Consider the following 25,998-nt stretch of genomic DNA (forward strand, 5'->3'; position numbering starts at 1 on the left):
TCTGTTAGATCTGAAGAGTCAGCATGTCTACCCCTTACATGTATGGGTGCCCAAATCCATGACTGATGATGGTGAAATCGATCATTATTTGCTGGCTGTCCACCATAACTCCAGTTGCAAGATTCTCTCTTTGGGTTCAAAACACAGATGACCGGCAAAGGAGTGAACTCTTGGTTGTTGGTCATACTGGGCTGACAGATACTTGGTTCTTTGCAAGCTTTTGCTGTTGCCGCGGTGGCAGTGGCTGCCCAATTGTGGAGTCTGCAGATCATTATTAAGTACTGATTGTTGCCAAACATACACTTGCACTTGTTCTGTTGGGTTGGGTTGCTGCATGTTGTCCAGCTGGGGCTGTTTTGGATGTTCACTTTCTTGTGCAGAAATTTCCCAAACTTGAGCCTCAGCTAATGCAGCTGCAGCTGCTTTCTGTGATTTGAGTATGTATAGATTCGCATCCAGATCTGCTTTCCTTTTAAGCTGTTCAGCCTGTTTCAGGATGTTATCTTTCTGCTTGTGTAGCAGATTTCAAATGGTAGACTGCCTTGTGATGACAAACAGGGACTGGTTGCAAAATAAGGCTTTATTTCACAAAAGACAAAATGCAGCAGTAAAATCAGTGGACACACACAGCAGCAGACCTCTCTTCATCCCAGTGTGGGCCACAGTATATAAAAAACATACAAATATCAAACAATGGTGTGGTTTCTCTCAACAGCAACATCAAAATCAAATGTAATAGTGGGTTAAGACTGAGACAAATATGAAGCAAAGGATAAAACACATAAATGGGTGGTAAAAGGCTGCTGGTTACTATTTTCTTTGTTCAAAGAAATCAAAAGCACTTTGGGGATCTTTAACCCTCAGAACTAATGCTCAATAAAACAAAATACACCAAATTTAAACTTATAATTTAGTACAGGGAGAGGAGCCACAGGAAATGTGCCTTACCTGCGTGAAGTCCATACGACTCTGGCTGGGAGCCCCCACACATGCAACATCATTAATGCCCTACTACAACAGTGGCTACTACAACAGTATATAGGTGGACCAAAAAGAACGGGACAGGTCTCGGGTCTCGTTTCCAGCATTTTGTCCATCCTTTCTTTCACAGAAATATGACTGATGCGGATGCAGGTGTGGCAGGACAGGAAGAATAAAAGCTAGATCAAGTGATGCGTTAGGTAATGATTTATTTACAGCTACCTTGAGGGCTAGTAGTATTTGGCTTTTAAGCTTCATGTTAAAGTAATACTTGGTTCAGCAGAGCTCTGACTCTGGGTCTTCACACAGTGCTGAAATGAAACCTGGAGTTCTTACTTTCTTCAGTAATTCTTATTTTATTCAACAGTAAGCTGTCCTGGCTTTATGGGCTTCTTAGCTTTAGGGATGCTTTATAATACTTTGTACAGAGCAACGAAACCCTCTTCTTTTTTTTTAAGCAAAAAATGAATGAAATAATGCTATTTTCCTTCAGTCTCTCTTCTTCAGTCATACCATCCTTAACACTGGCACCCTTCAGGGCTGTGGTCTCAGTCGACTCTTATATTCAGTTTTCACACATGACTACAATCCCATTCGTAGCAAAAATTTCATATATAAGTTTGCAGATAACATATCCATGTCAGAGATGATAATCAACAACAATTCAGCAACATACAGAGAGAAGGTCCAGGCCCACACATAACCTGGTGGAGAATACCTAACAGTGGCTTAGCTTCCTTCACCTGCACCAATCACAGGGGCCTGGCTGGTTACAGGGTTGTCAAGCGTGCAGAGCTGGGTCTTCAGTTAACTGAGTGTGATCTCCAAAGGTACAACCAGACTAAATTTATAACAGGTATCATTATTAATAAAGGAGGCCAAGGAGTAACTAAATATTGTTACTAAATTGTTATGTAAAGGTTTGTAACTAAATGTGCTACACAGATTAGAAAAAAACACCACTGTGTGTAGCAAAGGAAGTGACATGACAACACTGTGATCCAATAGCACGTCACCACCGAGAGGAAGTGGCTTGATGATTTTTAAGCCAAGGTACTGCAATGTGTTAACAGGTCACTGACAGGATGAAAAACTAGAAACACCTCGCCCTCTAACAGCCTTTGTAATAGCTGTGTGGTTTACTAAATGTCCGAGTAGCAACTGGATTAAGCATACAATGGGGAGCTTCACCGTTATAACAGCGTTGTTTTTCTGTATTCACTGTAAGTATACTGGCATCTAATGATTCTAAGTCCAAGATATGGATCCTACCAGAATTTAAATATTTTTGGAACCCTGTGAAAATGATTACAGTTCATTTAATTCTGTTGTGCTAATTTTAATTTGTCTGCGGTGTTTGTTTCAGGCTGGATCTCTGTCTCAGGTTCTGGGTTTCAGACTGTGGAGGTCCAGCCCGGTGAAGAAGTGACACTGCAGTGCTCCAACACCTCCAACCATCAAACACAGGCAGACTGGTTTAAAGTGGTCAACCAAACTAAGCCCACTTGTGTCTCTTCTATGTTTGGATCTCAGGGCTCAGCATCGTTCTGCGATGGATTTCGAAATGGAAAATTTATTATGAGTTCCAACATCACCTTTGTCTTTCTTCAAATCAAGCAAGTGAATTTATCTGATGTTGGACTGTATTTCTGTGGATTTTACACAAATAAACACACAGTTATTTCGGATGCAGTAGAGTTAAGAATTCAAGGTAAGCTTGTGGGGTAAAGGCTTATTTCTTGCACATGATTTATCATCAAATTTTTATGTATGAAGTTATACCATGCCTACAGGAAATGGTGAATCCAATGACGAAGTGAAACTCAGTAGCCAAGGTATGGTTAATTTTATCTCTCTAAAATGTTTTTCTTTTGTCACTTTACTCTAGTAAACTGTGACCTGTTTTGTAGCATAATTTTCATTCCTAAAGTAATACAAGTGGATTAATATGCCTTTGCACTTTATTTCCTCAAATTTCAAAGAAGTAAAAATTAGAAACACATTCACAGTAACACATACATGGATGAGTAAAAAAAGGATCTAGTAAAAATGTATTTATATATCACCTTTGAAAATAAAACATAAAATATTTAATGAATATTTAACAAGACAACTGAAACAAGAAAACTGATGTAGGAGCCACTTTTGTGTTGTTACCTTATATGTGCTGCTAGGGGTTAATGTGTTTTACAGTATGATGTGTTTATGGGACCATATTTAAGGTAGATATACGTAATTGGCGCCAGGTGTTATTGGTAGAGATGGCACGATACCACTTTTTTACGTCTGATACCAATACCGATATCATAAATTTGGATATCTGCCGATACCGATATGAATCCGATATATATTGTGTTTTCAATAAAACTGTTTTTTTAACATCTTTCTGCATTTTCTATAAGTTCATACACAAGTTTAAATAAACAACAACACTAAAGCTATTCTGTTATACCTGTATGCAAAAAATACACTGCACCCAAAATATTTCATAGTTCCGCAATACTGATCAATCTAATAAACTTAAACCTACTCCATCCTCCCTATTCTGGTATTTTGAAGAGTACTTAGCAGAAATATTAAGCAACCTAACTAATAGGGTTGCAAACTCCCAGCAAAAATCTTTTAAAAAAAAATACAAAACCACCCTCCACCTCATGATGCTTAATCAGCGTAATCAACTTTAATAATTAAAGAGATTCAACATCTTTCTTCAACAGAATTGCAGACTGCACAGATCGTACCTTCCCAAAGGAAAAAGTACTATAGCTTACTAGGGTATATTAGACTTAATAGTTACTATATACAGTAATGGACTTCTATACATTTTACATCAGATTAAAACTTTGGGTGTAAGATTCAGATAATTATTTATTAAAAGCTAGACATTTTAAATGAAAATAAGAAAGAAAAGTATGTCTTTGTGCCCCCTGTTTCCCTGTTCATGCCCCATTTGCCCCCCCTGGCTAAACTTTGCTAGATCCGCCCCTGCACAGTTACCAGCCGTCAGCTGCGTAGAAAAGTAGAAAGTAATATTAAATAAATTCTAACAACAGCTTATCAAGCTTAAACGTGCTGCTGTTGTTCAGCCGCTGGTTTCCTCTTTCTGGTGCAAAGTGGGCGATAAACAAACAAGAGTGTCACGGCGGGGTGCGCCGGTGTGAAGAATGAGGTAGACCCAAGAGCAGACACGATGGAGACAGAACTAGGTTTCCAAAATAAAGCAAACCTTTATTGTGGCTGAAGTCATGACAAAAACACTAGGGAACACTAAAACTGGGAAAACTAAGTAGACAGAACACTGTGTAAACTAGAAGGCTAGACACTCTGTGAAGGTACTTTGAAAAAACTATAAACACAGAGTAACGAAGCAGGCTATGAAGCACAGTGTCGCAAAAAGGGAAACTACAAAAACATGAGGTGAGGATAACAGACGATCTGACGCTGACTGAGTGGAAACACACAGGCTAAATACACATAAGGAATGATCAAAGGAAGTAGAATCACATGGGGAAAACAGCTGATCACAATTAACATAATGACGGGACACGAGAAACTAAATACAATAAACACAACACACAAGCTCTTTCAAAATAAAACAGGAAACATAAGGAGACACAACCATGACTTGAATCTTACAAACAAGGAGAACTTAAACACAAAACATGGTGGAATGTAACTCGATAAGCTGAAATGAAACTAGACTAAAAAGAATAACAAAACACCAAGAAACTCAGAATACTGGGTCACATGACCCAGGGCCATGACAAAGAGAGACGGACTCGCATATGCAGTATACATACTGCTCCGACGTGCTACGGTTATGAGCCGAGTTATGCCATGTCGCAAGATTTGTGAGGTGCTTTTTTGATATTTAATGGATCGGATTACATTTTTTATTTCTCTCCGATATCCGATCCAGTAATTTAGGTGAGTATCGGACCGATACCAATACGTAATATCGGATTGGTCCATCTCTAGTTATTGGTAGGAAGAAGAACGTACTGTTGTGATAAATGGTTTTGGATAAAGAAAACTGTGTTCAAAAACAAATGCAACTGAAGGAATACCATAAAGATGTTAAATGGACAAGATAAGTATGGCTGGAGTTATTGGACTTGGTTACAAGTTTCATTCATAACAGTGGCACTGCGTCACCCCCACCAATGAACACCACAGTGGCTTCAACTGTGGTCTTAGCCTCTACAACAGAGAATAAAATAGTATAACAGATATGTCATGTAATGACAAGTATTTAGAAAATGCACTGATGACTCTGTGAGCTGTATGTCAGACAGGTCATTCAGAGTCCTGGGCAAAAGATCTGTTTAAGAGTGAGTATGCTTAAAATAAGTTTCAACGCATACAGAACTGGGGTGATGTAATTCCATGTCTTTCAGTGTATTTATTTATAATCTTCTTTCCATATAAGTAAATACACTTATGGATCTGATGGTCTGTCTCTGTGTAGCTTAAAGCTAATTAAGTTACTCTTATAATCAGGCTCGGTTAGTCATGATCTTATATCTGTTATTGCCTATGTAGTGATTTGCTTTAATTAATTAATCCCATGCCAATATTATTTCAAGGAGACCGATGCATTAAACAGTAGTTCACTAGATTTAGTTCAGCACTATTTAAGTTTTGTTACTTATTAAGTTATATTTTTTTTCAACAGTTATTGTACAGGTCAGCGTATCTAAAATCTTATATTAGACTATCAAATTTGGATTATATGATTTTATCATAAAGAGTGTAACAGTGTAACTCAATGTGTTGTATATTTGCCATTTAAAGATAAACTAAGCATCTGTTTTCTATGCTTTAAAACACAGCAATAATCAACCAAATAAACCCACATATTTTGTTTCAAATACATTTGCTGTGTAAAAATATTTAACATCAATTTAGGTTACTTCATTATTAATTTTTGATTGACCAAGTGTATTACATCTTTTTTAACTATCAAATCCAAATGTATGAAACTTTTATGTGCAACTGAAATACATAATCCTAACTATTCAATTCAACTAAATTTTTCAAATCAATTTTATTTATATAGCCAAATCACAACAACAGTCACCTCAAGGCGCTTTATATTGTAAGGTAGACCCTATAATAATACATACAGAGAAAATCCCAACAATCAAATGATCCCCTATGAGCAAGCACTTTGGCAACAGTGGGAATGGAAAAACTGCCTTTTAACAGGAAGAAACCTCCTGCAGAACCAGGCTCAGGGAGGGGCGGGCATCTGCTGCGACCGGTTGGGGATGAGAGAAGGAAGACAGTACAGAGGACATGCTGTGGAAGAGAGATAGAGATTAATAACAAGCATGATTCAATGCAGAGAGGTCTATCCGGTCTTTAAGCGATGATGTAATGAATCCTGCTTCCGGGCCCAAACGACTCCACGTTTAATAAGGCTTTTGTGTTCTTTGCATGTTTTAACGCTTTATTTGTTGTTCTATTTAATCTCAACAAGCCCCCAAAAGCAGTCAGTAATCACTGTCGGCCCCTCTCGGTTTTTATTATCGCTAATCATTTTAAAGCTCAGTTTTTAAAACCTTACGATATAACTACAGCTCAGCCCATGCAGCAGTGTATTGATAACTAAGCTCGTACAACAGTACGAGCTTAGTTATCAATACATAGATTATCTCAGTTGTTCTTCCGATTGAAGTTCAGTCTGTTTACAGCATCCTGCCATGCGATTGCATTTGTCCCGAACCTTCGGGAACCCTCACCTTAACTTTTATCGAGTGGAAAAAAGTTAGCGTTCATCCTCCAGCTTCACTGTTTATATTATGCTAACATAGCTGTGTCGCTAGCAATCACGTAGATGCAAACTAGCGAGCTAACTTCCTGCTAACTTCTAACTCTGCTAAATTTCTTAAACTCCGTTTTCGTGGATGCCTGGATGTTAAACTTAGAGCAGCAACGGTGATCATTTTATTACAGATGAAAGGATTTAGACAGTTTTTAACTCTCAGTGATGCCACAGTTAGGGACCTGCAGCAGAGTTTGAGCCCAGGCACGGCTAATGACCTCTGACTTAAAGACCGGATTGACACATAGTGAGTGAGAAAGTTGACTGAATAGGAAATACTCAATGCATCATGGGAATCCCCCAGCAGCCTATGCCTATTGCAGCATAACTAAGGGTGGATTCAGGGTCACCTGGCCCAGCCCTAACTATATGCTTTAGCAAAAAGGAAAGAATGCTCTAATAGGGTGATGTGGTACATAAGGTCATTAAGGTATTTATGAGTATGTTATTATGTGAGGAGGAGGGAAGCCAATACAGGAGAAATCTGCTCTCTCTTTGTAGTCCCCATCAGTACACTTCCTGCAGCATTTTGGATTAATTGAAGGCTTTTCAGCAAGTTTTTAGAACATCCTGATAATAATGAATTACAGCAGTCCAGCCTAGAAATAACAAATGTTAAAAAACTAGTTTTTCAGCATCACTCTGAGACAGGATATTTCTAATTTTAGAGATGTTGTGCAAATGGAGAAGGCAGTCCTACATATTTGTTTAATATGTGCGTTGAAGGACATATCCTGGTCAAAAATCTCTCCAAGGTTCCTCACAGTGTTACTGGAGGCCAAGGTAATGCCATCCAGAGTAAGAATCTGATTAGATACCATATTTCTAAGATTTTCAGGGCCGAGTAAAATAACCTCAGTTTTATCTGAATTAAAGAGCAGAAAGTTAGCGGCCATCCAGGTCTTTATGTCTTTAAGACATTCCTGCAGTTTAACTAATTGGTGTGTGTTATCTGGCTTCACGGATAGATAGAGTTGGGTGTCATCTGCATAGCAGTGAAAATATTTGCTACGTTTTCTAATGATAATGCCCAGGGGAAAAAATCTATAATGTAAGTAGAATTGGTCCTAGCACCGAACCCTGTAGAACACCATAATTGACCTTAGTGGGTGAAGAGGACTCTCAATTTACATGTACAAATTGGAGTCTATTAGATAGATATGATACAAACCACTGCAGTGCAGTACCTGTAATACCTACAGCATGTTCTAATCGCTCTAATAGGATATTATGGTCAACAGTATCGAACGCTGCACTAAGGTCTAGCAGGACAAGCACAGAGATGAGTCCACTGTCAGAGGCCATAAGAAGATCATTTGTAACCTTCACTAAAGCTGTTTCTGTGCTGTGATGAGCTCTGAAACCTGACTGAAACTCTTCAAATAAGCCATTCCTCTGCAGATGATCTGTTAGCTGTTTGACAACTACTCTCTCGATGAAGTTTGGTATGAAAGGAAGGTTCTTCTTTCTTCTTCTTCTTTGAGCAGTTTTGTAGGAATGCGGTCTAAAAGACGGTTTGGAGGAAGTAATTTTTGAAGTTAACTCAGAAAGATCAATTGGAGAAAAAGAGTCTAAATGAATATCAATGGTACTAAAGGTAGCTGTAGATAATATTACATCTGTGAGATGATTATGGGTAATTTTTTCTCTAATGATTAAAATTTTATTTGTGAAGAAGTTCATGAAGTCATTACTAGTTAACGTTAAAGGGATGGTTGGCTCGACAGAGCTCTGACTTTTTGTCAACCTGGCTACAGTGCTGAAGAGAAACCCTAGGGTTGTTCTTAATTTCTTCAATCAGTGGCGAATAGTAAGATGTTCTGGCTTTGCGGAGGGCTTTCTTATAAAGCAACAAACTATTTCTCCAGGCTAAATGATGATCCTCTAAATTTGTGACACGTCATTTCCTCTCCAGCTTACGAGTTATCTGCTTTAGGCTACGTGTTTGAGAATTATACCACGGAGTCAGGTACTTCGGATTTGAGGCCTTAGTTTTCACAGGAGCTACAGTATCCAGAGTCATACGTAGTGAGGAGGTAAAATTATTAACAAGATAATCAACCTCTGTTGGAGTAGCGTTCAGGTAGCTGCTCTGCTCTGTGTTGGTACAGGGCATTGAGGATGATAACAGTGGGTGGATTATATTCTTAAACTGAGTTACAGTGCTTTCAGAAAGACATCTACTGTGATAAAGTCTACTCTCCACTGCTGTGTAATCAATTATTGTAAATTTAAATGTTATCAGGAAATGATCAGACAGCAGAAGGTTTTCAGGAAACATTTAAATGTTCAGTTTCTATGCCAAATGTTAAAACAAGATCTAGAGTGTGATTAAAGTGGTGGGTGGACCAGGCTTTCTCCAGAAAGTTTCCCAATTATCTATAAAGCCCACATCGTTTTTTGGACGCCACTTAGACAGCCAGCAATTTAAGGAGAACATGCAGCTAAACATGTCACTCCTGGTCTGATTGGTCTTGTATTTGCAGTTGATAAACATCCACTTAAACAGTTTGGCGTGCTAGGGTAACTTTCTAATACCATTTAAATACCTTTTCAATCTTTACTGCAGAAGAGTGTAATGGAAATACAAAAGCTGTCACTGTGATGTTTATCAGCATGGCTCTTTTCTTCATGATGACTTCTGCTGCTTTGGCTATTAAAGTCAGGCAGCTTCATGCAGGTACAGAAACAAGTGATTTATTAAACATCCTCATATATCTGTAACAATCATGTACAAACTTCTAACTTTTTACTTTGTGTTTTAGCCTCAAAGAAAGAGCTGCATCTTGAAAGAAACAAGATGGAGCACATTTTTTGTTACTCAAAAGCTGTGTTACAGGTAATTTATAACTGTGATAGCCTTTATATTAGAAAAAAGGAGTAATTTATGTATATATATATATATATATATATATATATATATATATATATATATATATATATATATATATATATATACATGATTTTGCAACATTAACCGTGTATTGCCAGCATTTGTAGGACTCATTCTGCCTTTTGATGTTAGATTTCTTCTACTCTTTTTAGAGCTTCATCAGATTTTTCTGTGATATCTCTGATTTAAGTAGATGACACTCAAGTAAAGCAATTTTGTACTTGTTCAGCAGTATCACTCAGATATGCAGTCAGTCACGGCTTTTTAAAAGTCCAAAATAATCTGTTTACAAGGCACCAGACTGTCATGAATAAGATGGGTGCAATAACAGTCTCTTTTTTTGCTTTTGTATGTGACTCTAAACTGTTCATTTGCAGGATGAGGGCTCTCTTCACCTGAACTCTGCAGCATTGTGGTTTCTTGCCAAAATAAGAAGCAGAAGGCCTGCAATAGAGAGAAAAGTGGAAACTCATGTTGTTTATTATGTTGGCAGATAAAGTGCGTTCTCTGTGTGTACAATGGTGTTTTTGTTATGGTTATTTTGTCCTAATATGTCAGCTCTCTCCTGAAAAGAAAAAGACAAAGGCTAACTTGATTTGTCACACACAACTGAAACAAGGTCTCTACAGATATATGTGATGAAACAATGGCATCCTGAATGTTTCATTTAAAACAGGGGTCTCAAACTCGTGACCCGGGGGCCACTTCCATGTCACCCCTACCTTGATGTGAAGAAACCTAATGCAATTTGGTCCTTGAACTTACTTTTTTTTTGTTAGGGTGGATTTGTTTGTTTTTGAGTGCAATGTTAAAATAAGTTCTTAAAAAAGCAAAAAAGTCAATGACTATGAAGTCAATATGAGCCGAGAGTACAAACATGTTAAGTGATTGGCTGTGTTAGTTTAGTGAGAGTTATTTGTAAAGAAAATAATTTTCACTTATTCTGTTGTAGTTTTTGTAGTTTATATGTATGATGGGTCTGTCTAGCACAACCCCACCGCTGGAACGAGAAAATTCTACTACACAGCAAAGCAAGACACAAGTAGGCAAAGTTCTTTGTGTTACTCATGCATGAGGGAGAGAACCGGACGAGCGCCGTTCCTTCGCTTGACCTCAGTTGCTCTCGTCTGCTCCCTCGTAACACTGCTCTTTATTGAGGTTACATGAACATGCATAGGTTTATTAACATATGACGTCTTACATAGGTATACATGTGAACAAAGAGTTGTGTAGGTAAGTGTGTGTGTGTAGGTAGGTGTGCGTGTGTGTGTGTGTGGGGGGGGGGGGGGGGGGGGGGGGGGGTCAAGATGTGACCCTGTGAAGACTCCCCAAAGCTGGAGCCAGGAGTCTAGCAGTCCATCTAAACAAAGGGCTCTTATACCAAACCAGATACAGAGTAGGTGTCCTCCTATACCATAAATCAAGAAGAGAAGATATAACCTCTCTCATGACCTAAAGCTGTGTGTGCATGCCAGAGTGCTCTGGGAGGCACACAGAGTCTCCACAGACTACTACAGATCAAACCTCCATTATTATGCAATTGATTATACAACTCTAAGCATATATGAGTAAATATTTCTAAGCATAAATGACAATCAACAATATGAACCTGACAATGTAGTTTTTGACTAGAAAGAAATAGGATAAGATGGACAAAGGACCCAAAAATGAACAAAGTGGTAAATAGACTGATTCTCATATAGCACTTTTTTCTACTCTGCCAGAGTACTCAAAGTGCTGTAAACAACATGCCTCATTCACCCAATCACTTCCTTCTATAATCAAGTGCAATCTAACCAACATTCACACTCTGATGGCCACATCGGAGAGCAGTATTTAGTTAAGATTTTGCCCAAGGATATTTGGCATGCAGACTGGGGAAGCCAAGGATTTAACTACCAAACTTCCACTCAATAGCTGATCTGCTCTACCACCTGAGCCACAGCCACCCCAAAGGGAGGCAGAAGACATAAATACACAGAAGAGTAATGAGGGAAGTGGAAACAAATAGCAAACACAGCTGACACAAATAAACATGATGCCACAAGGGAAGCAAAACTAATCACAATGAGAATGGAAAACGAGACTGTGAAAGTAAAACAGGAAACATAATGAGATGTAGAAATGACAACACGAGCTTGAGAATAGGATGTGGAACACGCAGACATGAAATACATAACAGACTGGGAACACAAGGAGAGGAAAGTGGGATCAGATAAAAGGGATAAGGGACAGACATAACTAAAAGTATGGCGGAAAAGAGAGAATTAGACAGGAAACGGGAAAATGACACAAGCGAGGGAGCATGGAAGAAAATATTAACTAAAACCTAAGACACACTAAATAATAACACGAGAACTTAACATTATCCTAGTACATCATAAGAACTCAAAAATACAAAATAAACTCACATTGCCCAGCACCCTGATAAGTGCGCTTAATCAGCATGAAGTCATACTCTGCCTCTTGTTTTCCCTGGGGTTTTTTTTGTGAGTTTTGCTTGTTGAATGTTTCTTTTGTCTGCCCCTTTTCGCTTTGCCTATTACAAAGACTGTCTTCCCGTATGACTGTATGAAGGAAGCTGCCATATACTGGCCTTTAACAGACTGGATTAGCCACTTTTTTAAAAACTTATGGCTCCAAATTATTCATTGAGAGAGCTATAGCTCTGTTCAACTCAAACAAAAGCAACAAGAGTCAGAAGACATGAGGGAGGCTAAAATTCATGTTGCTTAAATTACCAACAGATATTAGCTCTGTAGTGTTATTTATAAAAATTAAACAAACAACAAATGTTTTACTAAAATCCATATATCTATCAAAAGTTACATTTTTATGGTTTTTTCTTCAGTTGTTCTTCTTCTGATTTTCATCTGAAAGGAACCTATTATTAACCTATTATTATTAAATGTGTGGTGAACAGAAACAATGGAACCTGATGACTGTCATACTTAGAGTGAGAGTCAAATGGTCTGAAGGGGGAGGAAGAGAGGGCTGAGTGAAATTACTTATCACTTCACAGGAAGAGACAGCACAGTGTGGTCTGAGAGCAGCTGAAATCACAAGGCCTCTGCAGCCAGTAATGCCATAGTGAAACTTGGCCTACCTATTGTTTGGTTTTTATAGGAACAAGACAGATGTTGCAGGTAATGAACAAAGTCTATGCAACAGTAAGACTTTATCAATAATAATAAATATCAGATGTCCTTATTGATTTCAACAGAAGTGCTCCTTGAAAAAGCTTTCCACTTGCTGATGTACTTATGAATATTACTTAATATTATTTCCAGTATCAAGTAAATAAATGTATGTATGAATGACAAAGAGGATAGCTTTCTCGCTTGATATCTGCACATGTGTAGCGGCCCACCCTATTTTCTGCTGTGTTGACAACACTGTACAGTGAAACCCACATACAGAAATAGCATTAACTGCTTTCACAAGTTTCACATCTTTCTTTTGTTTGTTTAAATCAACTTCTTTAATGCATGTAGACAAGATCAAAACAGTCAGTTGAGGTTTAAGTATCACAATGGGGAGGAAAGGTGTGACATCCTTCTGGTGAATAAAAAAATGGATCCAGTAAGAGGCTGTACCCTTACTCTTAAAAATACTTGCTGATAGTAGAGTTTTGAAAAAGAATGAGGAGATTGGGTTCAGCTATCATAAGGCAACAGTAACTAAGCATGCTTCTCCACTGCACTTAGTGGTAATAACACACTGGTTATAAACACTACAGTACATGAAGATTTGCCCTACATGTAGTTCATGCAGTGTTCACATCCCAACTGTGTACAGCTACACCTTCCCTAGCAAACAGTTTTACCTCTGAAAATAGGTTTCTGCTTTCTACCATTTCCCTTTGTTATTAAGATAGGTACCAATTTAAATTGTAAGTGTCGCACTAGACTTTCTGACCATACCAAAAAAGAAGAAGAAAGAAAATGGCATTGGGTATTCATGCAGAATGTTACTCTTCTTTAGAAGTCAACTCAGACTTTTAGCTGAGGTTAATTTTTTCTTTGTGTCCCATTAGAGGTTGTTTAGAGTACAGGGTGGGCCATTTATATGGATACACCGTAATAACATGGGAATGGTTGGTGATATTAAATTCCTGTTTGTGGCACATTAGTATATGTGAGGGGGCAAACTCCTCAAGATGGGTGGTGACCATGGTGGCCATTGAGAAGTCGGCCATCTTGGATACAACTTTTGTTTTTTCAATAGGAAGATGGCCATGTGACACATCAAACTTATTGGTAATGTCACGAGAAAAACAATGGTGTGCTTGGTTTCAACGTAACATTTTGTTAGTTATTTACAAGTTTCTCTTTGTTCACAACGTGTCGTAGAGGTTAACACGTGAGGAGCGGATCGATATTGTGTTGATATCTGGTGAACGCAGTAACCGGGTCATTGCAGCAGATTTCTACGAGACCACCCATCTCCCATGCTACAGTTAGAAAACTGCTTGCTAAGTTTCGTGAAACTGGTTCAGTGTTGGATTTGCCAAAATGTGGACGCAAGAAAACTGTCACTAATGAAGAAACATCAGTGGCTGTCCTAGCTTCATTCAGCAAGATCCCACAGCGTAGCACTCGCCGCATGTCACTGGAGAGTGGCATTAGTCGAAAATCCCTTCAGCGGATATTAGCTACTCACAAATGGCACCCTTACAAACTCCAGCTACTGCAGCATCTCAACGAGGATGACCCAGATCGGCGCACAGAATTTGCAGAATGGGCAAAACAAAAATTGGAACAGGACCCTCAGCTCACGCAGAAGATTTTGTTCAGTCATGAGGCAAAATTTTATGCGAATGGTGAAGTTAACAAACAAAACCACCGCTATTGGTCTGACACTAACCCACATTGGATGGATCCCTCCAAGACTGTTGGAACAACAAAAGTGATGGTCTGGTATGTGGGGTACAACAATAGTGGGTCCATTCTTCATCAATGGAAACCTCAAGGCCACTGGATATTTGAAATTGCTACATGATGATGTGTTTATGCACTGAAGCTGGCATGTTCCCTGAGTTTTTCCAGCCAGATGGTGCACCAGCACATTATGGGTGCCAGGTCCGAGCATTCCTAGATGAACAGTTTCCTGGAAAGTGGATTGGTCGTCGTGGGCCAGTTGAATGGCCCCCAAGGTCTCCCGATCTGACCCCCTTAGATCTTTGGGGTCATCTGAAGGCAATTGTCTATGGTGTGACGATATGAGATGTGCAGCACCTGAAACTACGGATACTGGATGCCTGTGCTGGCATTTCTCCTGCTTTTATAAGTGGTCAGAAACTTGCAAATAACTCATGAAAGAATAAAGTTACATTGAAACCAAGCACACCATTGTTTTTCTTGTGACATTACCAATAAGTTTGATGTGTCACATGGCCCTCTTCCTATTGAAAAAACAAAAGTTGTATCCAAGATGGCCGACTTCTAAATGACCACCATGGTCTTGAGGAGTTTGCCCCCTTACATATACTAATGTGCCACAAACAGGAATTTAATATCATTAACCATTCCCATGTTATTACGGTGTATCCATATAAATGGCCCACCCTGTAGATTACTCTAAAGAAATTAACATTCCCATGGCAGTTGATTTGCATTGTTACGCCAATGTCCAAATCTCTCTCATTTTTTCTTAATTGTTAAATTGCTTTTATTTTTAATATTTGTTTTTTAATATTTTTAATGTTTGTCAATGGCTTAAATGATTTCAGTTGTCCGTTATACAGCAGGCATGTTTTATTTAAATGTGCTACATAAATAAAGTGTTTTCACTTCCTGCAATTCTCAGTGTGAATGTTCATATGCAGTTAAAATAAGAAGCGTAAACACTCTGCTTTAGAGACAGTGATTGTGTTGTCAAGACATTTTTTTCATCAGAGGTGTAAAGTTGCCATAATGTTTTATTGTCATGTACAACAGCATAACATCCTCACAGAGTGATGCTGAGAAACGAGTTCATGCATAGATTACTTCTAGGCTGGAGAAGGCTGGATCAGGATGACCTAAAAGTTTCCTGAAAAGCCCTTCAGTTGATCCAAAATGTTGCAGTGAGGGTTCTGACAGGCACTAGAAAGAGAGCATATGGTAAGTTTAACTGTTGAATGTTGTCATTGTGTTTCTTAAATTTGTAGAGTCTTAGTTCAATCTATAGGATCAAGACATTCCTTTGTCCCTGACCACCTCTCCAGCCACTCTGTGCTGGGGGAGGTTTTATTGCAGATACATATTATCTGAAAGATCTGTTTCTTGTGTTGTAAGCTTCCTGCTTTTATGACCCTTTGGGTGAGCAGGAGGTCACACACACACACACACACACACACACACACACACACACACACACACACACACACACACACACATTCTCACATGCATACACATACACACACATACACACATACATAGTGCCTTGTCTTTGTAACCAAGAGGGGTCTTACGAGGGGAGGTGCTTTTGCTGTGATATTTTTGCTGTGTGTGTATTGTAACAGTTTGTCAATAAATAGCTGCGAGAGAAGCTGCTCTTGGAAGGATTTGGGTTTGGAGTCAGGTGAGGAGCGTGAGCTCCAAGAGCTGGTTCTGACCCAAAACTTCCCTCGTTAGCGAGTTGGTTGTTCTGTTCTGTTATGTCTTGTGTTCTTCATGATGAATAAGTCTCTAAACTAGCGGGGTATGTGGAAACACAGACCCAACAGCATATTTCTCCCATACTGGCTTCTCTTCATTGGCTCCCTGTTAAACCCTGAAGTTAATTTAAAATCCTTCTACACATTTTCAAGGTCCTAAATAATCAGGCCTCATAGTGCAATATCACCATATAGAGCATGTCGCTCTCACACTGCAGGCTTACTTGGAACCAGCTCCCAGTTTTAATTTGGGAGGCAGACTCTGTCTCTACTTTTAAGATTAGACTGAAAACTTTCTGTTTTTATAGAGTTAATAATAAAATAATAATAGTAATACATTTTATTTCAAAACCCTCAAAGACGCTGTACACAAGCAACAACAACAACAAACATAACAATTTACCAAATAATAAGGATAAAACATTGAGCAAATAAATAAAATAAATTAAACTAGCAGGATGGAAAAATGTATGTGGAATAGGTTAATGTGAACAGGTGAGTTTTTAATGTGGACTTAAAAAGAGGGAGGGAAGTGATGTTTCTTATCTCAGGAGGAAGGGGGTTCCAAAGATGGCGGGCAGAGAACTCTAAAGTAAGAGGGATGGGGGTGCGCAAAACTGGAGGGTTAGTTATACTGCAATAGGTCTAGGCTGCTGGGAGCTTCCCATGATGCACAGAGTTTTTCTTCTTCACCCACCTTTTTCACTTACTATGTGTTTTGTTAAATTCTCAATTCTTTGATCTTTAGGCTGAAGGAAGAACAACACTCGGTGTATAAATGCTCAGTCAACAATCTCTTTATTCCATATTCCAAACAAACACAATGAGCATTGAAACGTCTAGACGGGAGATGTGGACAGGAGGGTGTCCGCCAGATCTCGAAGTGTCTGACCGTTTCTCACAGTCTTATAGCTTCGGCCCCCCTCCAAACTAAGCATTCACATTCTTTCTATCTTACGGCGCCTAAGTGACGGCCTTGCCTTCCTATTTTATCTCTTCCTGATGAGATGGGGCAGAAAACCTCTACAGTATGTTCTGTTCTCTTTGTAATCAGAAAAGAAACAGCATTTCTAATAACTGAGCAGTATAATGCATCATAAACAATGTAATTCATTCACAATAAATCAGCAGTCTAATGTAATACAAATCAGTCTATTAAATGTAATAGTTATCACCTTCTTCTAAGTCTTCTAATAATGCAACCTAAAACTACATAATGATTTCACAATTTTTAATAAGAGGTATAATGTGGCATAAGATGGTATAATAATCTCACAGTTTATTATAACAGTTAGTTGCAGTTAGTTATTATTAATCACTGACACTTCCACAGTGTCAGTGATCATTCCTTTGCCCTGTCCTTGCCCCTCACCCCCAGCTGGTTGCCGTAGATAAATGGTGAATTGACTGATTCTTATATAGCACTTCACAATCTGCCTTTGGTGGCTTTTCGGCTAGCAACTGTGACATTAAGCAGTCATCTCATTGTTTTGACACACAAAACAAAACAATCGACAGCACTACACGCAATTAAAGAACACACTTACACTCCAAACATGCTAAATGTCACAAATCTCTCACATCTCAAAACTCACCATCTCTCTCTCACCTCCGTCACTCCCACATCTTTCCCCTCTTCCTAAACAACCAACTGCCACATGTTCTCATATAATTTTTGATGGTAATGGTAAATGGACTCGTTCTTATATAGCGCTTTTCTACTCTTCTGAGCACTCAAAGCGCTTTACATAACTTGTGCATTCACCCATTCGCACAAGCACATTTGTCTAAGTGCTTCTTTTTTAGCTAACATTCACACACATTCATACTCCGATGGATGCATCGGAGAGCAATTTGGGGTTAGTATCTTGCCCAAGGATATTTGGCATGCAGACTAGGGGAAGCCAGGAATCGAACCACCAACCTTCCGATCAGTAGGTGACCTGCGCTACCACCTGAGCTACAGCCACCCCTTGATTGGTTGTCATATTACATTTTTCCACCAATAGGAAAGGGATGGGGTCTTTTTGCTCGCAAGAAAATGCTTCGAAAATGCTGTTTTTAAAAGTGATTATAGTATACAGGAAAAAACATCACATACATTTTTCATAAACCCGTGGTTCACACAAGGCTTGGACCCAAATGCAGACTCAGTGCACACAACTGAGTGACTGATCTCAGGTCTGTCCAATGAGAAATGGGTGTTCGTCTCCCTTCAGCCAGTGACACCATTCTTCCCAGGCTAGTTTTATTGCCAGGAGCTCACTATCCCCCATGTTATAATTCTGCTCCTTGGGCAGGCAACAGGAGAAAAAGGCACAATGACTGGAGTTGACCTTGTGGCTCTGATCTTTGAGACAATACTGCCTCCTATTTGAATTGGTTGGACAGAGGCTACAGAGGATTTGCAGCCATTTCAGCAGGTTACAAGGATTTTCTGAGAGCTGGAAGCAAGAGGGCAGATCATCAGTAAGTGGTAAAGAATCTCTCCACTATGCTGAAATGGGCAGTCATTGGCTCAGGCTTAAAAGACGGAACTTTAGTTTGGTCTTTTTCATAAGGTGGCTATTTTGCACTGACCCTGCTTCTGCAGTAGGTTTTTTTCTGTCTTTTGTAGGTGGCATTATATTAATGAGTCTCATTTTCAAAGCTGAAATAAACTGACAAATCTTCTTCTTTAAAATAAGATTAAATTTTCAACTACTGTGCTTGTTAATCATTATATGTAGGGTTGCATTTTCTGACAATAATCAGACTCAGAATGCTTTATTAATTCCTAAGAAAATTATGTGGTTACTTATCATGATTCGGCTGTGTGGCAAGCAGGAGGAGGAGGAGGAGGAGAACTAGGAAGCGCAGAGGAAAACACAGAGCCAAGAGACCTCATGAAGGTTAATGACACAACAACAAGCAGGGGAAGACTGAGGACTAAAATACACCGGAAGGATAACAAGAGGATGGGAAACAGGTGGAAACACAGCTGAGACTAGTCAGACGTAAAGAGACAGGGGAAAAGCAAAACTTACAACACTGAGCAAAGGACACAGGACTATCAAAGAAAAAAAGGAAACAGGAGACAGACACAAAGAGGGGAGACAGAGCGAACATGGAGCACAGAGACAAGAGTAACAAACTGCAACACAGGGACACGGCTGGCTGGGGAGACACAGGAGACGCTAGAGAGGAAACTAAAGAAGAGGCATGAAACACGGGAGACACACAAGGGCAAAACCAAAGAACTAGGACGAGAATGAAACAAAGAATATTAATAATCAAAAAAGATAAACACTCAGGATGATGAAGGTTACTATTGCTCCAAGACAACAAGAACAGTAACAGACTGAACTAAATTAAATATTACAATATTACAACATTTACAAAGTATAAGAAAGAGCTCTTATATATACGAGTAGCTCAGTTATAAATGTGAGAATATGACAGAGGTGAAATCTATATGATTGACATTTTGATATAGAATAACTTCAAAATAACACTTTAAAACTAAACACGTACATCATCACTCTATGACATAAACACATTTAGCTTTGAAAGCAACACAAAACTCCCACCTCTATCACACTGTGGCACCCTTCCTGGTGAACACACCATCTGCGGACATTGCAGGGCAGCAGTCATGTGAACGATGATGAACGTGATACAAGCTTTAGCTCTTTCTTGTTTCTGTAAGTTTGCTCTATTACTCTTTGACATCATTAGTTAATCTAGCACTGCATTTTAACCCATAATAATTTAAACACATTTGCTTATTAGTAACTTTACAGGTTTAGCCTCATGTTCTTTTGAAGTAATTAAACATCTCATTGTTTCCACAGTTTCAGGCTGGATTGCTGCCTCAGGTTCTGAGTTTCAGACCCCAAAGGTGCAGGCAGGTGAAAATGTCACTCTGCAGTGCACCAAGACGTTCACATATGACGTTTTGATCTTCTGGTTCAGACTGGTCAACGGAACCACGGCCAACTCTATCGCTGTTAAGCCAGTGTCTACAAATGTTAAGTACAATGCTGAATTGCAAACTGGAAAATTTGAAATGACACAAAACACCTCTGATGTCTTTCTCAAAATCAAACAAGTGGATGTGTCTGACTCTGGGCTGTATTTCTGTGGATTTGTCTCAGAGGGACGTCTAAATTTAAGGGTCATGCAATTAAAAGTTGGAGGTAAGATTGTTGTAAAGTCTTTCTCTCCTCGTTCTTTGGTTATTGCTCTTTCTGTTTATATTACATTTGCAATGTAATTATTGTCAACACGCTGTATACAAAGACTATGGTGGTTATATATTAAGATAAATATATAAATGAGGACTAATAAAATCAAGGCTTTATCTTTTAATAGACACTGATGAGCCTCAGGATGACATGGACTGCATCTGTCAACGTAAGTTAACATTTCTTTTATTGTGCAGATGATTAGAAACATGTGAATGTAAAATAAATTTCAGCTGTGTCGCTTTTTACCTTTATTTTTGTATTAGAGACTCACGAAGTAGCAACGCTGACGAGTGTCACCCTGGGTGTTCTGTCTGTTTTCCTCTTAATGCTCATCACTGGTCTGGCTGTTCAACACGGGAAAACAGGTACTTTTTACTTCAACTCTGTCTTTCTCATATTTGGCGAAACGTCAACTATATGAAAAAATACAAATGTTGTCACAAAAACAATAAGAGCAAAGTCTTAGCTTTTAATGTCACTGTATTGTTCACTTAATTGATGATCATGTCTTTAAATTATCAGCTAAAGAACAAGAAAATACGAATCCAGAACAATTTGAGGTGAGAGCCGTTTTATACAGTATGCTGTAATGTTTGAATATTCTGATGCTTGCACCTTTAAGCCAGTTCAGTTATTTTATATCTGTACTTTTAATTACAGAATCTGGACCCTGGCACCCTGAAGGATCCAGCACTGCAATCAGCAGTAAAAAGACGCGGGAGGCCTGCAGCACAAAAGCAACCAGAAACTCATGTTATTTATACTACCAACAGATAAACTCATTTCCCTGTTTGACCGGTGCTCGTGCTGCTTCCTGTTTTTATTTCTATTTCCTCCACTTTGTTGAAATAAATGGATTACACGGCGGTACTTTCCTGTTTCATATTGTGGCGGGTCAGGACTGTTTGGGTTTTGTTTGACAGCTACGTTCTGTTGTTCCAGGCAGCGTTACAGTTGCCATGGTTACAGGGCGATGCACTCTCTCTGCGACTGTGTGTTTCCTGGGTGAGAGAGCGCCTTGTTGTTGTTGTTGTTGTTGTTGTTGTTGTTGTTGTTGTTGTTGTTGTTGTTGTTGTTGTTGTTGTTGTTGTTGTTGTTGTTATGCTAAGCTATGCCGAGCAGTTTGGTTAGCAGCGGTGTGTTTCTGTTGGAAAATAAACGGCTGTGCTCCCTGGCAACTCAGGGTAGCAAGACCAAACGACACCTCTGTCTCCTCCTTGTCTGAGCTCGCCACAATATGTTTGGCTTGTTTCCTCCGACACAATAAGTTCCGTTGGAGCAGCCTTTCAACGCCTCTCTCTGTCTCTCGCCTCTCTCACAAGCAAAGTTGACCCAGACAACAAAGTAAAGCTATTTTTCGGCTACGAACCCGACGTATTTGCCAGAGGTCCCTTTACTATGGTTCGAGGCCGCAGACCTTCAGTAATAGTAATAAATCACACAGCAATAGTACATTCATGTAGTTGTAAAAAGCATGATAATATATTAAGTAATCCAAAGTATTCAGAAATCGTTACTCTCATTGAGTAACGTAACGGAATACGTTACAAAATACATTTTGGGGCATGTATTCTGTAATCTGTAGTGGAATACATTTTAAAAGTAACCTTCCCAACACTGATTACATAATGTCAGACTTTGCAGACTTTTAGAAGAATAATTACAATTATTTAATGAAAGTGATTAAAACTGCAGCCATGCACCCTTCGAAGACAAATAAATGGATAAATGGATAAAGTCTGCACCACAGGAAGATTTCAGCACTAACAACAAATATGAAATGACTTCATTAATTCAAATACTAAGAGAGACGTTATTTATAAAACTCTCTTCTTGCTGGTGTAACCGGTGTGTTTCTGTGTTGTGTCTGACAAAGAAAGGTAAAAGAAAGAAAGACCTCCAAGTAAATAACTTGCTCGCTCCAGCTCCTCTCCCACAGGGGAATTGTAGAAAAAGGGGAGAGGCCAAAGGGGGACAACTTATTTATAGGGTTGCACCAAAGAAGAAGAAGAACAATGAGGAGGGGCTCTAACTGATAATGAATATAACTACAGGCTTGAAGGTCCTAACAGTCAGGTATAAAGAACACATTTTGTGTAATTATAACAATATGTAATCTATGACTGGGTTACACTGGTGTTATATGAGTAACGCAAAAACAAAAGTAATTAAATCATTGGAGCTATGGTATAAGGTATGTTTGTCTGAAATTAATTCCATCAAGTTTTATATAAAACACAAAACTGATTTTAGTTTGAATACACTGACATTTGTAATTGTTTCACAGTTTCTATTATCTTGTATGAGAAAAGGGGAAGTTTTCTTTCCTGACATTTGAACAAACAGAAAGTTTGTAGCAACACTGTGTATCAAAGGCCTTTAGCGTTGCAATAAAACCAAACACAAAAATAGTGTAACTGCTTTAACACAAAAGTTTCACATCTCTCTTTCAGCTGTTTAGGTCAACTGCTTTAATGCATTTGAAAAGGGTGACATGCTTTCAGAGAAAAAAAAACAGATGCAGTAAGAGGCTCTACTCTGAAGGCCAGGCTGGTTTCATTTGACAGAAAGCAGCAAAAACTAAGTTTGACCTCTTTGAGTCTTTTAAATTGTTCCTCATACTCAATGAGCTTGTAAAGGTTAATCATCACATTACCGCAAGTATGTGTCAGACTGGGTAAGGCATGTGATGTAAAAAAAAATTGACTAAGAACCAAAATCAAACTGATTTTCAGATATTTATTGAAAGATTGTTGAAGCCGTTGTAAAGACATCAATACCTCATGAACAGTCTTATCACAAGGATTAACCAAAAAGCAAAATTATAACAGCTCCTTTATACCCATTGTGTGGATACAGTGGGCATAAAGGATCTTTCTTTTCCATGGTTGGGAATTCTTACCATCATGCTGATGCTGGCGGTGGATTTCCACAGGTGCAGACCCACCACACTGACACCAGTGAACATCCGGGGAACTGACAGTGGGATAGTGGACTGATGCTCATTACAGGAATGGTCAGAGCAGACTCTACCTGCTCAGGAAGCTTTTGGAGTGTAGCAGGTGCTCCTGAAGACCTTTTCTGACTCTGTGGTGGCATCAGCCATCTTCTATGCTGTCTGTTGAAACAGCAGCTTATCTGCAGCTGAGAGGAAGTGGTTGGATAAGCTCATCAGGAAGGCCAGCTCTGTCATGCCCAGTGACTCAGTGCTGGTGGTAGGAGACAGAAGACTGGCAAAAAAATCATCAATGTCTGCACTACATGCATGAATCTGTTGGAGACCTGGAGAGCTCCTTCATTGACAGACTTGGACTTCATAATTATCACTGCTCCCAGCAAACACATGACAGGGGGAGATGAAATAATCAGTCACATTTATCTCTGAAGGAGTAAATACACCCTGTGGGGGTTCAAAGCATATTGGAGGCCTCGCAAAATCACTTGTGGGAATGAAATGACCACAGAGTACTGGAATTTAAGATGATGAGTCAAAATTTGTGTGGTTGATATGACAAATGAACTCACAGCAGTAATTGTTATTATTATTAGGGTTGACCATTATAAGTAGGTCTAGCTGCCATACAGAAAATGCACTAAGAATTTATTAGTGAAGTAGCTGTGAGATTCACATAGTGTAGGCACAAATTTATTTGGATAAAATTTAGGACTAGAGAAGAAGCTGAAACTCTCAGAGAGAAAGCACCTTGAGTGATTCTTCAAGCCTTTCCAGTGTTTGTGTTTATGTGGATGTTGATATATGTGAAAATGATCACAAATCACAGAAAACACAACACAACTGAAAAACCTCTCAGGTCACACCACCCTTGTTGTTTAAACAGGTATTGTCTGTGTTCAACTGCTGATACCTGGTAACAGACTTTTCCCCCGTGTGTCACTTAGTTGGAGCTTGATAAGCTCTTGTTGGGGCACTTTTTCACCCATCACTCTTACTTTTGTTCCAACGCAGCTGTAGATTGAAAAGGCAAAGCACGTTGATCACCCTTGTTGTCTTCCTCAGCATCAGTGTGCAGATCTTTAAAACTCTGAGTAGGTTTTGTGGTTCTGGAATCCTCTTGTAATGGCTGGTATGAATCTTAAGCGGTGCAACTTTGACTTTAACCTCAGTCTGGGTTCACGGAAGTATCTGGAATCGTCTTTGAAGATCTCTTATCAGTTTTCTGGTTTGTAAGGGTGTGGGGGTTTTTTATGTACATTGTGCCTTAACCTGCTGTTTCAAAACTGGTGCTGAGCTTATCTGGAATTCGCCACTTTGGCCCGGACTGTTGGAGCCTCCAGCTTCTGGCCCAGCAATGGGGAGGTGTCGTTCTTGGTGGCCGCCTGCGCATCCAGCGGTGCCGGTGTCGTGGGTTTAGGGCCACCCGCGTATCCAGTGTTAGCGGCGGCGCAGCAGCCATGGAAGTGCACTAGGCTCCCAGGTGGCTTGGCCGGTGTCATGCTGCATCTCCCCAATCTCGGACTGCGCAGGTCCTCCGGGCCAATTGACCTCAGGCTCAGGCCGAGCAGCCCTCTGTGGCACGTGGACCTCCATCTCCTCGCACAGCTCCTCCACTGCTCTCAGCTGGAGCAGCCCCTGGCACGCCTCCTCCACCACTGGCTGGTCCAGTTCTTCATCTACCTCCGGCTGGAGCAGCTCCTCCTCCACCTCCGGCAGGCGTGGACCCTCACGCACCTGCACCTCCAGTGACTTCGTGACAGGCCGCTGCCAGACACAAAAGGAGTGCGGATGGGTGCAGCAGCAGGCTGCAAACTAACTTCTTGTTGTTTCTACTGCTTCAGGCTGGATTTTCTGTCTTGGGTTTTAAGTTTCAGACCACAGTGGAGTGGGTGTGATTGGTTGTCCATGATGGAGAACAGTTTTTTCAGTTACCTCCTGTTCTTTGTAGGTTGCATTATTTGATTATTATTTGATGCATTCTTTAAAAAAATTAAATACAAGTACTATGGCCCCTGAAGTTGTAAATCAAATGGAAGTTGAAACCCAACTTTATCATATAACAGCATGTCTTTTGTTGTCATAAAAGTGTTGACTCAAGGACTGTTTGACTTTTACTATCTGTCATGGTTCCCATGACAGATAGTAAATGTTTCTTAGGTCTCATTTGATATTTTGTTTAGGTTGCTTGTTCTTCCTAGTTTAAACATTTGTTTTTCTAGTTCTTAGTTTCTTCTTCATTTAATCTGTTCCCTTTTGTGCTCTGGTTGTCTTGGTGTCGTTTATGTTCTTCCCAGCCTGTCATCTCTATCACCCATGCCTGTTTCTTCCCCAAGTGCCAAGCCTGTGCGTCTTGGTTTGCGTGTTTCCTGTTTTATTTTGACAGGCTCTCATCCTGTGTTCAGTTTTGCTTCCTACTGTCCTCTTAGTCTGATTATTTCCAGCTGTGTTCCCTGTTTTCCTCTGCTTATTGTC

At 39.5% G+C, this 25,998-nt stretch overlaps 1 protein-coding gene across 1 annotated transcript; it reads left to right on the plus strand.

Moving 5' to 3' along the window:
* The first annotated feature begins 2,074 nt into the window (after positions 1 to 2,074).
* LOC134619946 (uncharacterized) lies at positions 2,075 to 10,198 on the plus strand. The gene is made up of 6 exons (XM_063465746.1): positions 2,075 to 2,204; positions 2,348 to 2,692; positions 2,775 to 2,816; positions 9,378 to 9,488; positions 9,574 to 9,647; positions 10,079 to 10,198. The coding sequence occupies exons 1-6, from the start codon at positions 2,159 to 2,161 to the stop codon at positions 10,196 to 10,198; spliced, it is 738 nt and encodes a 245-aa protein (XP_063321816.1). The 5' UTR covers positions 2,075 to 2,158.
* The last annotated feature ends 15,800 nt before the right edge of the window (positions 10,199 to 25,998 follow it).

The sequence above is a fragment of the Pelmatolapia mariae genome, linkage group LG3_W, assembly GCF_036321145.2.
Source record: "Pelmatolapia mariae isolate MD_Pm_ZW linkage group LG3_W, Pm_UMD_F_2, whole genome shotgun sequence".
Classification (NCBI taxonomy): domain Eukaryota; kingdom Metazoa; phylum Chordata; class Actinopteri; order Cichliformes; family Cichlidae; genus Pelmatolapia; species Pelmatolapia mariae.